Raw genomic sequence first — 12,471 nt, forward strand, 5'->3', positions numbered from 1 at the left:
CTCCACTGATGTCTGCCTCCTAGAAAGTGTCCATCCTTTAGGGCCTGGAAACTCATCACACCAATTCTAAAAAGTGCACATAAATAACAGAGTTTAAAAAGCCTGCCAGCTTCCTTATCCTCTGTGTCTGTTTAAACTTAATGAGACATCACTTCTCCATGGCTAATTGGAAAAAGCAGCTTATTTCCCTAATTTGTGAAACTGCTCTAAGAAGCAGATCACCAGAGGGCAGATAATATAATAACTGCAGGAAAAGTGCCTCAGCCGAAGAAGAACTCACCAATGGCCATACTTGAGAACAGTTCTTCCCATAAACTCACGGCACCAACCACAGCGGCCAGAGCACCACAGGTCGGAATTCACATTTCCAACGCAACAGATCGAGTCTGTTCAACACTAGACAGCGGATAAAAAGAGCAAGTGGCCACAAAGTTCTGAATTTTACTTCAAATAACAACACTGAATAGAAAGACTAATTACTAATTTCAACAAAATCTCCTAAGTCCCATGAGGTTCCAGGTGATGATCTAGCCACAGCGAGGGGCCCGTGGCCCTGCTCTAGGGGAGGTGACATCTAGGTAAACAGAAGACAAATACAATCAGATAATAAGTGCAACGAAACACAGAGTATGAATGACAGTGGAGGAGGGGGGCTACTGACATTAGCCAGAGTCACTGGGGACAGTGTCTCTGACAGGGCAACATTCCAGGTGGGAGCTGAAGGCCCAGAAGAAACCAGACACTGAGAGGCCACAGGTAAGAGGAAGAGGAATCCAGACAGTCATTCCAGACAGCTTTCTGCAAGCACAACGCTGGGGCATGACGATCCGGCCCCTCCTTGGTCCACCCCCCCACTCACCTTAGGACCCTCCCCATCAGCAGTTAAACAGGCCCAGGTTGTGTGGCCCTTACGTCTAGCCGAGCTTCCTTAAAAACAGGGATTCCAGGCTTCACCCAAGAAGTCTGACTCAGAAGTTCTGAGGGAGGCCAGGGAACAGGCAGGCTAAAGGTTTGAAAAGGAATTAAATAATGAACAAAAAATGGAACAGACACATCACCAAAAAAGATCTGTGCATAGCAAATCAGCATATGAACAGATGCTCAACATCATTAGTCGATAGGGAAACGCAAATTATAACCCCATAAAGATACCATCGCACCCCCGCTAAAAATGGCTAACACTAAAAAGAGTGACAATACCAAGTGCTGACAAGGATGTAAAGCAACTCAAACTCTCACACATTGCCCGTGGGAGTGTAAACCAGTACAGCCACTGCAGAAAACAGCTCGGCAGGTTCCTAGAAAGCTAAATATACACTTACCGTATGACCCAGCAACTCCGCTCCTGGGTACTTCCCAGAGCGGGCAAAACAGCTGCCCTCACTAGATATGTACAGAAGAGGTACAACAAATTTATTCTGTAATGGCCAAGAATGGGAAAGAACCCAACTGCCCACAGAGGGGTGAATGGGCAAACACACCGAGGTCCACCCAGACGACAGAGTCCTCCTCAGCCATGACGCGCGACAACGTGGAGGAACGCCAACGCCCCACCCAAGGAGGAGAAGCCACTCACCAAAGTCTGCAGTCTGTATGATTCCACTCACGGGAAAGTCTGAAAAAGCAAAACTCTAGGGCTCAGAGCAGACAGGTATTTGCCAGGGCAGGAGGAGAGGGGAGAGTGATGGCAAAGGGACAGGGGGGAACTTCCTGGGGTGGACCTGGTCTACACCGTGGTTCAGGCGGTCGTCACACTCCTGCATACAGGTGTCAGAACTAACCTAACTGTGCACTTACAACAGGGGATTTTACTGCATGTCAATGAGACCTCAGTGAAGCTGTCAGGAGTGAGGGGATGAGGGGGAGAGAAGACCAGAGCAGAACCAGACATCGCCTGTCGACTGAATGAATGAATGTGTGCTCAGACTGGGGGAAATACTTAGGCCAGAACCAATCTTCCTAAGTAATAAGAAGCCCCACACTTGAGTGGGGCAAATGACCAACTGAAATCAGAGTGACATTTTCCTGGTTCTGTACAGCCAAGTACAACCACGTGACTGAGTTCTAGCCAGTCGAATATAAGAAGTGCCACGAGCAACCTCTATGAAATATCTTTAAAGGCAGAGGCAGGCCCTTCTCCACCATGTCTTATTATTCCTGGTGGTGGAATGCAGATGTGATGCAGGGAGCTAAAGCAGCCAACTTGGACCATGAGGTGAAAGCCAAGCACAGAGGAGGAACCAATTCATGGATGTGAACTCATTCCTGAAATGGTAATGAATCTCCTTGTTGTGAAGCCACTATTGTTGTGGATTTGCTGTCACTGCAGATATATCTAAGCATAACCTCCACAATGCCAGAAATATAACTTGCTCTCGCCTACTGGCTAACACAAGACCAACATTTCCATACTCTTCCTAAAGGCCCCCACTCATTTCATTTCCCCCACACACAGCTGTGCCCTACTCTCCCCCTCAGCCAGCCTGCGGAGCCCCAGCTCCTCCCCAAAAGCCCAGTTGCCCCTCAGGGTGTCCTGTCCTGCTGAGCCGGGACCTGGACAGAGTCTGCAGCTGCAGGAGGAGCCCACGAGAGCTAAGGGAGAAATTATTTAGGAGAGAGACCACCACCAGGGCAGAGGCGCTTCAAACCAAGGGGTTCAAGGTCCCAGACAACACAGACACACAGGCCAACCGACACGAGCTGCAGTGACCGGATCCTCTCTCTGAAACCAAGAGGCTGGCACTGTGAGCTCAGCCCTGCAAGGACTGTGTCAAGCGGCAGGAAACTATGGAGATGAGAACAAACCAAAGGTCTGGCAGCAGACTCTAGTTTCCACCAAAAGGAAAATAGGCAAAAAAGAGGTTATACTATGTTATCCCTCGTCTTCCAGACACAATAAGCACAGTGTCGAGAAGGACAGAGAAGGATCTCAAAACGCTTCTCCTGTGGAAGGCTGATCTTCGGCTTCTGTGTTCTCTCAGCTGTAAGCACTTTTGCTTTGATAACGTGGGATTTTTTTTCAACAAACTTACTGCACAAAGACATCGAAGTTTAAAAGTGCATTTACTGAAGCAGTCAAGATGAAAAACAAACATTCCAAACAATAAAAAATTCAATTTTAAAGAGATACCATTTACAATAGCAACAAAAAATATAACTGAGAATAAATCTAATAAAACACATACAAGACCTTTTATGGAACAAATTTTAAAACTTCATTGAAAGGCATTAAAATGGCCTAAAAAGTGCTAAATTAGTATGTTCATGAAAATGAATACTAAATTTCATAAAGATGTCAATTCTCCCAAATTATCTATAGATGCCATGCAATTCCAGTCATAAATCAAGCAGACTCTAAAAACACACGAGAAAACTTGGCCATCTGCTTCTGCGACTCATTTGAGAGAGTGGAGGCCTGAGGATGCACGATCAGTTCTGAAGAGGAGGAGGCAGTGGGCCCCCCAGCCAACTGCGAGACTCCCTAATAAGGCTGAGTCATTCGGCAGGATGTGGCATGAGGGAAGACAACGTGAATACTCGGACAAAACAGAGAACACAAAAATGGATCCATGCAAATGTGACAACGACAAACCAAAAGTGACACTGCAAACAGGGGAGACAAGACAACTAAGGATGCAGGGACTTGCCGGTCACTGTGTGAGAAAGTTATGGCCTCACATCACACACAGCTAACAACACAGAGGAATCCAACACGCAGGTGGGAAAGGCACAACATTAAGACTTCTGGATGAGAATACGGGAGAACGCCCTAACGATGTACGAATAGGAAAAGACTTCTAAGTAAAGCACACCAGTGATGACCATAAATGAAGAGACTGATCAATTCGACTACGCTAAGAATGTCTGATCATTAGCAGCCACCAAGAAGAAAGTGAGAAACAAGCCCAGGGTGGGAGATGATATTTGCAACATGCAAACTGACAAAGCATTAGAATCCCTAACATCTACAGATGAATAGACAACAAAAAATTAGATCAACACCCTAAAAGAAAAACCAGCAAAGGACACGAACAGCATTTCCCAGAAGGGGGAACAGAGGAGTCCACAAATCTACGGAGAGATGCTTAGCGCCCTCAGTAATCAGAGAAAGGAAAACGAAGGCCACAGTAAAAACACCCACCAGAGGGACAGAAAGTGAGAAATCTGGCAGTATCAAGAACTGGCCAGGATGGGGGCACCAGGGACCCTAATCCTCTGCAGGGGAGAGCTGAATCATAGAACCCATCTGGAAGGCACATTGACATTATCTCGAAAGTTTAACAGGCTCACAATCAACAAGACAACAATTTTACTTCTTCGTAAACACCCTGGAGAATTTCTTGCCTGTGGGCACTTGCATAAATGTACAGGAAGGTTCCAGGCAACACCACTCCTACTAGCAAAACATGAGAAACAACCCAAATGTCCACAAACAGGAAAAAGGCTACAGAAAGGTGTAGAATATTTAAACAACAGACTGTTAGACAACTAGACACACAGATTAGCTGAATCTTAGAAAATAATGTAGAGGAAAAGAACAAGCTGCAGAGACTAGACTACACAGGGACGATACAGCTCCAAATGCTGATTTTCTCGGTATCACATGACGCATATCCAATCCATGGAGAATCACAGAGACAAAGCCAGGACAGTGGTCACCGCCTGGGAGGGGCTTCGAGAAAGCGGGGTGAAAACACCGAGCAGCTTCAACACTAGGGGTCAGATTCGGTGGGGTTCTCGGTCCTAAATTGGGTGGTGATTCACGAGTGTATACTATACACACACACACACACACACGTTATCTATATTCTTTTATATGCATCAATATCACGCAGTAAAAACGTCTGAAGAACAATTAGCAATTCCTGTCGGTGATTATGCCCACAAGGTCACCCCCAAGCCTGCTGTGGGGAAAGCGCCCCAGCTGCCCCAACCTCTTACTAGAACAGTGGGCACCCGTCACCCCATCAAACGGAAACACCCTCCACAGGAGTCTCCAGGTCCAGCTCCTACCTCTGTCACTTTGGGTTGAAGTATTAATGCTTCCGGGCTCATTCGAGGGATGTCTATGTGGATCTGGAGATGCAAGAGAAAGAGACATATTTCAGAAGATGACAAACATCGTTACAAGCATTATGATTCAAAAGGCAAAACTTAAGAATGGCAACAAATTTCCTCTGGCTCTCCAGTGCTCCCTCTCTGAAGACAGCAACTCTCCACGCCTGCACTCTCCTCTGGATGAGGGAGCAGATACCACCTGAACGGGGCTCCCCCAGTCCTCGCATGACAGGCTGGCTTGACACTTTGCAGCCAAAAGGCAGCAGTCACATGATAGGAACAACACAGGCCCTCAGCTATTTAGTAACATAATCCATAGCAATTAGTAAACATTGATTTCCAGCCTCTGACAAGGGGAGCAATTCAAGTGCAGCAACAGTGACAAGTTTCCAGCTGTGACAGCTTCTTCTTGGAACCCAGGCCACTTTTTCTCCACTTCACGAAGTCTTTAGGGAATCCAGGGCACTTCTCCAAGGAAGCATTTAAAAATCTCTGCCTGACATGAGTCAAAATAAAGTTCCCCATGGGGCTGGCCCAGTGGTGCAGTGGCTGAGTTCACACACTCTGCTTCTGTGGCCTGGGGTTCATGGGTTTGGATCCCGGGCGTGGACCTACACACCACTCATCAAGCCATGCTGTGGCAGCGACCCACATACAAAACAGAGGAAGACTGGCACAGATGTTAGCTCAGCAACAATCTTCCTCATAAAAAAAAATAGTTTCCCAGGGGGCTGGCCCCGTGGCCGAGTGGTTAAGTTCGCGCACTCTGCAGCAGGCGGCCCAGTGTTTCGTTAGTTCGAATCCTGGGCGCGGACATGGCACTGCTCATCAGACCACGCTGAGGCAGCGTCCCACATGCCACAACTAGAAGAATCCACAACGAAGAATACACAACTATGTACCGGGGGGCTTTGGGGAGAAAAAGGAAAAAATAAAATCTTTAAAAAAAAAAAAATAGTTTCCCACACTATAGATGAGCACAACTGTGGGTTCAAGAAGCAACGAAATAAGTATGTTCAGGGCTGGGGGGGCATCCTGGGCTGGCTCCCAATAGCCTACTGCTGTCACTACCCCTACTCTCCCAGGAAAATGGCTCAAACAGGCTGAGGGAAGACATTTTAATGCCAAAAGGGAGTCCCGAACTCAGGTTCATTCCGCATCCTTGCACGTGACTGTGAGGACTCATATCTGTGAGACCTGAGACAGACTCCTCACTCTACCTCACCAGCACTATGGCCTTGGGTACCTCATTGAGGACATGCACTCAGCATCCTCATCTTAGATGCCTGCTACATCCCTCCTGGGGCACTGCTGGAGAGCAAATGAGCTGGTGGATCAACAGGCTGAGAGCCCCAGTAACTGCACAGCTCTGAGACTCAGGAGCTACTTTTTCTGCTAACAGGCCCCCGCCTTAAATTCTTCCCTCAAGCGAGAACCTGGAAATCAGCAGCCCATCAGGGGCACCAAGGGAAGGGAGGCAACTGCTCAGGGAGAGAACTGGAACCGGGGCCAGGAGGCAGCAAACCTGAATGTTCAGGGAACACAGACTACAAGGCAGCGACGCAAGAAAGTGAGGAGGAAAATGGTGTTGGAGGAGAGCTCCGCAGATACCCCCGACTGCCAGAAAAATAAGCAAGTGGGTCCTGGAATAAATTAAGCCTAAACTATCGCTGAGGCAAAAACGATAAAACCGAGGCGGTCCCACCTTGGACACATCATGAGAAAGCAGGACTCTTTAGAAAAGACAATAATGCTGGGAAAAATAGAAAGCAGCAGGAGAAGAGAAAGACCAAACATGAGATGGACTGACTCCAAAACGGAAGCCACAGGCAAGGCTATAGGAGCTGAGCAGGGCTGCTGAGCACAGGACATTGTGGGCATCACTCATTCATTGGGTTGCCAGGAGTTGGAGCTGTTTTTTTTTTTTTTAAAGATTTTATTTTTTCCTTTTTCTCCCCAAAGCCCCCCGGTACATAGTTGTGTATTCTTCGTTGTGGGTCCTTCTAGTTGTGGCATGTGGGACGCCGCCTCAGAGTGGTCTGATGAGCAGTGCCATGTCCGCGCCCAGGATTCGAACCAACGAAACACTGGGCCGCCTGCAGCGGAGTGCGCGAACTTAACCACTCGGCCACGGGGCCAGCCCCGAGTTGGAGCTGTTTTGACAGCACGTAACAACAAACCAAAGGAATATAAGAAATAATCATCCTCAAACCCTCTGAGCAGCATGGGAAGGAACTGAGTAAGCTGAGACGTGCACGCATCCCTGATGTGTGCCGAAGGAGACCTGCGGGCAACAGTGCTGATGAGGAGGAGGAGGAGGAAGTGGAAGGGGAGGAGGAGGAAGTAGAAGGGGAGGAAGTGGAAGGGGAGGAGGAGGAAGTGGAAGGGGAGGAAGAGGAAGAGGAAGGGGAGGAGGAGGAAGTGGAAGGGGAGGAAGAGGAAGAGGAAGGGGAGGAGGAGGAAGTAGAAGGGGAGAAGGAAGGGCGGAGGAGGAGGAGGAAGGAGAAGAGGAGGACGTAGGAGAGGAGCAAGAGAAAGAGAGGAGCAGAAGGGGAAGAAAAAGCAGGGGGAGGAGGGGGAGGAAGGGAAGGACGGAGAAGCAGGAGAGGAGGAGGACAAGGAGCGGAAGCAGAGGAAGAGGAGGAGGAGGAGAGGAGCATTCCAAACTGAGGGAGGACTCTAGCTGGCCATGTGCAGGAGGCCGGTGCAGGCTGGGATGAGAACCCACCAGCTCTCGTCCCCTTCACCAGAGCCCTATTCCCATGCAGTCACACTCACATGGGCACACACCTGTCCTCGGCAACCAAGGGCCAGCACAGTCCGTGCTACAGAAGAGCTCCTGTCACGTGTTTGCTGAGCAGACAGGGCAGCGTGCTTTACATCCACACCTGGCCATCATTCATGGCTTCAGGAGGAGGAGGTCCAACCTGAGACACGGCACTGCGCAAGGCTGGACATGAGGGGCTCCATGTGCCCCTCCAGACCCCCTACCCTCTCCCCATGTACGGATTGGGCGAGCAGGGTAGGTCATGATGGTCTGCAGGACTCCTTGAGAGGGGAGGACACACCAGATGTATCTGTAACTCTGACCCAGTCCATGTGCTTTGGACATGACATCTTCAGCAAGAGAGTAAATGCTTAAGCAAATGAAGAGAGGACAGAAGAGGGTGGGGAAGCAGGCCTCAGCCCCGCCCCCTGCTGCCTCCTAGTGGTGTAGATGGTGGGTCAAGGTCAGCCCATGGGTTAAACACCACGAGTAGGCAGCAGGAAGAGACCAGGGTGCCCAAGCCCTACACCCGGCCGGGCTCTGCCTTGACCTCACAGTGCACTTGAAATAGCAGCGGCAAGACAGCAAGCAAGCAGGCCCCCAGGAAACTGCCATGGGTTACATTTTTCTTAGTTAAATTAATGTAGAAACATTTTGGGAATTCACAATAATATAAGAGCTTTTTATTACCTATCATAGTAACTGAATAAAGATGTATGCAACCCATTTTTAATTAACTTTCCCTTAAGAAATTCATAACAGGTGAATCTTGCAGATAGATGCTAGTGTCGTCCTTTGGAAGTCTTTTCCTTGAATAAAATTACATCGAAAACATGTTCAAAGCAATACCAAACTTATCCATTCCCCAAAACTAGGGAAGTGGAAAATAAACCAGGTAAGTTAATACTTCCCTAACCAAATCCAAATGTAATGTCTCTCAAATCAGTTTCCCAGAGTGAATGGCTGGCAGCAGCATGTGGCCTGGGAGCCGCCCAGCTATGAGACACAGGAGCTCCAGGGCAGAAGGCTGGGCCGAGGCAGAGAGGGCCCCGCCCGGAGGGCGGAGGAGGCGGGCTCCGGCCCCAGCCTCACTACTCCTGGCTAGTAAGCAAGCCCGTCTTCCTCCGGAGCCCCCACGGAATCCTGTCTGTAAGGAAGACGCTCTGCAAACATCCATTCAACTTAAAGAACCTTTGCTTATCCGTCAGAGGTAAAGCCTGTCTTTGGACTTTCTTAACAGATTGATACCAAATTGACAAAGAGATGCGGACAACCCACATCTGAGGTAGAAAAATTCAGCAAAGCCCCTCCAACTAGAGGTAGGGTTTCTGAAAGGAAGTATTCAGTGCTGACAACTCTCCGGAAAATCCGAAGTTCTTTCAGAAATATGAGGCAGTGCTACCAATTAAGAACTACCTTCTGGTTTAACTGCGGCACAAACCATTTTGAATTTTCACATATTACAAAGATGGTGAGAATTATAAAGCCCTCAAAGAGCTATTCTAACAGCAAATTCTGAATGCAATGTGAACTGTAAATCAATTTTAAGTATTTTTCCCATTATTCACACCGTCTATCAACTGACTGTTCAAGAAACCATAATTATACCCACTTTGTATTAAGTTAATAGCAAAATGATAAACTGGCTACTTTTTGTTTTGGGCTGAACTGTGGCCCCCCAGAATTGCACTGGTTAGTACAGCTCTCTTCTATCTAATTCACGTCCCTAACTGCACCCAGGAGCACAACGCCCGTGGAGCCCAGCGGACTCATTCGTCTGATCCAATCCAGTGAAACACCTGCTGCTGGCCCTCCAGGTCGGACGGCAGCTCCCACCGCCACCCCCAGCAGGTCTCAGGGTCCTGCAAGGGATCTCGGATATCTATCGTGTGACATCCTCTTCACTGTTGTAGAAGGAACTGGAGACAAGCAAGGTACTACTACTAGAGGAAATTCACCACTATTTGCTTTCAAATTTATTTATTATTAGAAAATAAAGATCTGTGACCCAATCTAGATAAAACATTTCCTCCTCCAGGTCACACCAAGTTAAAGTACTCCGAGGAACACAGGAAAAAGGAAAAGGACTCCCACCTGTCTATATGTGTCTTGGTGAGCTTCATCATTCCTAGAATCGTAATAGTGCTCAATAAACGCAAAATATTCCTTCTGTTTTCTTTGGAGAGTGGCTGGTCTTCGGTCCACATTGGCAGGGAGGTAACCCTGGTGAGAAAAGAAACAAAAACAAACATATGTATGAATTCAGAGTCTCTATTAGGAGTCTAAAACAAAAAGGCTCACGTCTTAAATAAACTTGGTGGTCTGAAATCTGACATGAAGGGGAGGATAAATGGACTGTGAAAGAAGAAAGAGACATGAAGAAAGTCAGCAAGCTGACCCCTACAGCGAGCCCACACCTAAGGCCCTGGACAGAGGGCTCCGGCTCGGGGCTCGCAGCCTCCACCAAACTGATCACACTTGACGGCAACCACACAGGAGGCAGGCCGGGATCTGCACAGCAGTGCACGCACCGCTCTTCCACGGCAGCACTGCAAACGAAACGGCCCTCTCTACGTGCCTCAGACGCATGACCAAGTCAGAAGCCTGGATGGTCTCCTAACAACCACGTATGCATGTGCACGTGTGTCCACACACCTCCACACACACATATATAAACTGTCACTTATGTAGTTCTCTCCAAAGACTCCTGGGCTTTGAGCAGCCACATTCCCAATACATAAAGTAGACTCAAACCCAGAAAGGGCCAGAAAGCACACGGTGGCCATGAAGAGCCCAGACTCCAGGGCCAGGGGGACTGGTGTTACATATTTTCTACTTTTTATGTCAACATTACTGATGTATCACATATAAAATAAAATGTACTTCTTTTAAGTAAACAGTTCTGTGACACCTGCCAAGGGTACACAGCTGTGTAACCACTACCCCCTTGAAGATACAGAGCATTCCCGTCACCCCAGAACCTTCCCCGGTGCCTCAGTAGTCCATCTCAGCCCTCCCCCAGGAGAACCCAGAGAGCCACTTGCCTCCTCACCATGACCACTGCCACCTCTCCTGGGACGTCGCCAACACGGCATCAGTCAGGACCTACGCTCTTGTGCAAGGCTTCTCTCACTCAGCCTAGTGTCCTGGGCAAGTCCTCCCAGTTGTGCATGAAGCAGCAGTTACTTCCTTTTCTTACTGAGTAGTACTCCAGTGCATGGATATACCAGTGTGTTAAGCCATGCACTTGTTGCTGAATATCTGGGTTGTTCCCAGTTTGGAGCTATTACGAATAAAGCTTGTTACAAATATTCTCGTACAAGATTTTGATGGATACACATTTTGATTTCCCACGGCTAAATACCTAGGAGTAGAGTTACTGGGTTATAATGTAGGCATATGTTTAGTTTTCTAAGAAACTGCCAGATCTTTTTCCAAAGAGATACCATTTTACACTCCAGCTAACAACATATGAGAAGTCCAGATGTTCCACCCCTCGCTAACACTTAGTATTGTCAACGCCCAACGTTAGCCATTGAGTCGTTGTATTGCCTCTCCCCAGTGACTAACAGTGCTGGGTACCTTTTCACACAGCCATTCGCCACTGCTTGTCTTCTTTGGTGAAGTGTCTGGTTGAATTTTTGCCCAGTTTTTAACCAGGCTGTTTGTCTTATTACTGAGTTTTATGAGGTCTGTATACATTCTAGACACAACTCTTTTTGTCAAATATATGCATTGCGATTATATTCTCCTAGTCTGTGGCTTGCCTTTTTATGTCTCAAATAACAGAAGTTTAAAATTTTCATGAAGTCCAATTTATAAAGTTTTTCTTTTATATTTAGTGGTTCTTGTGTCCTATATATGGAAGATTTTCTCCTTATTTTTTTCCTAGACGTTTTAAAGCTTTACCTGGCCACCTCCTTTTCATCCCTTGAGTGTCCCTTCAATGGTCACTTCTTTAGGAGGACTGACCTGACTCCCAAGGCAGGGCTGGTCACTCAGAGCTCCAGCAGCAACTGGCATGGGGCTCCCTAGAGCCAGCCCCTCAATGTACCAGCCTCACTGGCAGGCATCCAAACCCTAACTGAGTGAATTCTTGCTCAGTCATGCACCACACAATGACATTTTGGTCAAGCAGAGACCACATATAAGACAGTGCTCCCATAAGATGAGTGCCATTCAGCCCAGGTGTGCAGTAGGCTGTGCCATCTAGACCTGTGTAAGTGCACTCCACAGTGTTCACACAACGATGAACTGGCATTCATACAATGATGCATTTCTCAGAACATGCCCCCCTCATTAAGCGACACATGACTGTATGAGCAAGTGAGTGAAGGAAACAACACATATACCCCACCCAGTGCTTTCTGCCTTTTAAAGTGCTTCCACATCAGCAGCAGACATCACTGTGTTTGCTGACAAACATCTATGCATCCTTTACTCAAACCGAGCCCTGAGGATCCTTTAGGAACCATAGCTCCCTAATCTCAACCCATGTACCACCTGAAGGTGGCTAATCCCCTTCCTTCAGGGCAGGCCTTGATGCACTATGCTAAATAGCTATACCACCCCACTGGCCACAGTGACTGACAGGCTCAGAGGGGACCCAATGCAGGCATAAATGGAAGGCCCAGGACTTTTCTTTG

The 12,471-nt window shown here is 48.0% G+C and overlaps 1 protein-coding gene across 5 annotated transcripts in view; it reads right to left on the reverse strand.

Moving 5' to 3' along the window:
• TBC1D22A (TBC1 domain family member 22A) overlaps positions 1 to 12,471 on the reverse strand; it is a 343,202-nt gene that overhangs the window by 228,911 nt on the left and 101,820 nt on the right. For all 5 annotated transcript variants that reach the window (XM_014864482.3, XM_044777626.2, XM_014864481.3 and 2 more), the window contains 2 exons: positions 9,920 to 10,048; positions 5,014 to 5,076 (listed from right to left, as the gene is read on the reverse strand). In XM_014864482.3, coding sequence (XP_014719968.1) covers positions 5,014 to 5,076; positions 9,920 to 10,048 — 192 coding nt within the window. The remainder of the gene's footprint in view (positions 1 to 5,013; positions 5,077 to 9,919; positions 10,049 to 12,471) is intronic.

The sequence above is a fragment of the Equus asinus genome, chromosome 4, assembly GCF_041296235.1.
Source record: "Equus asinus isolate D_3611 breed Donkey chromosome 4, EquAss-T2T_v2, whole genome shotgun sequence".
In the NCBI taxonomy this organism is placed as follows: Eukaryota; Metazoa; Chordata; class Mammalia; order Perissodactyla; family Equidae; genus Equus; species Equus asinus.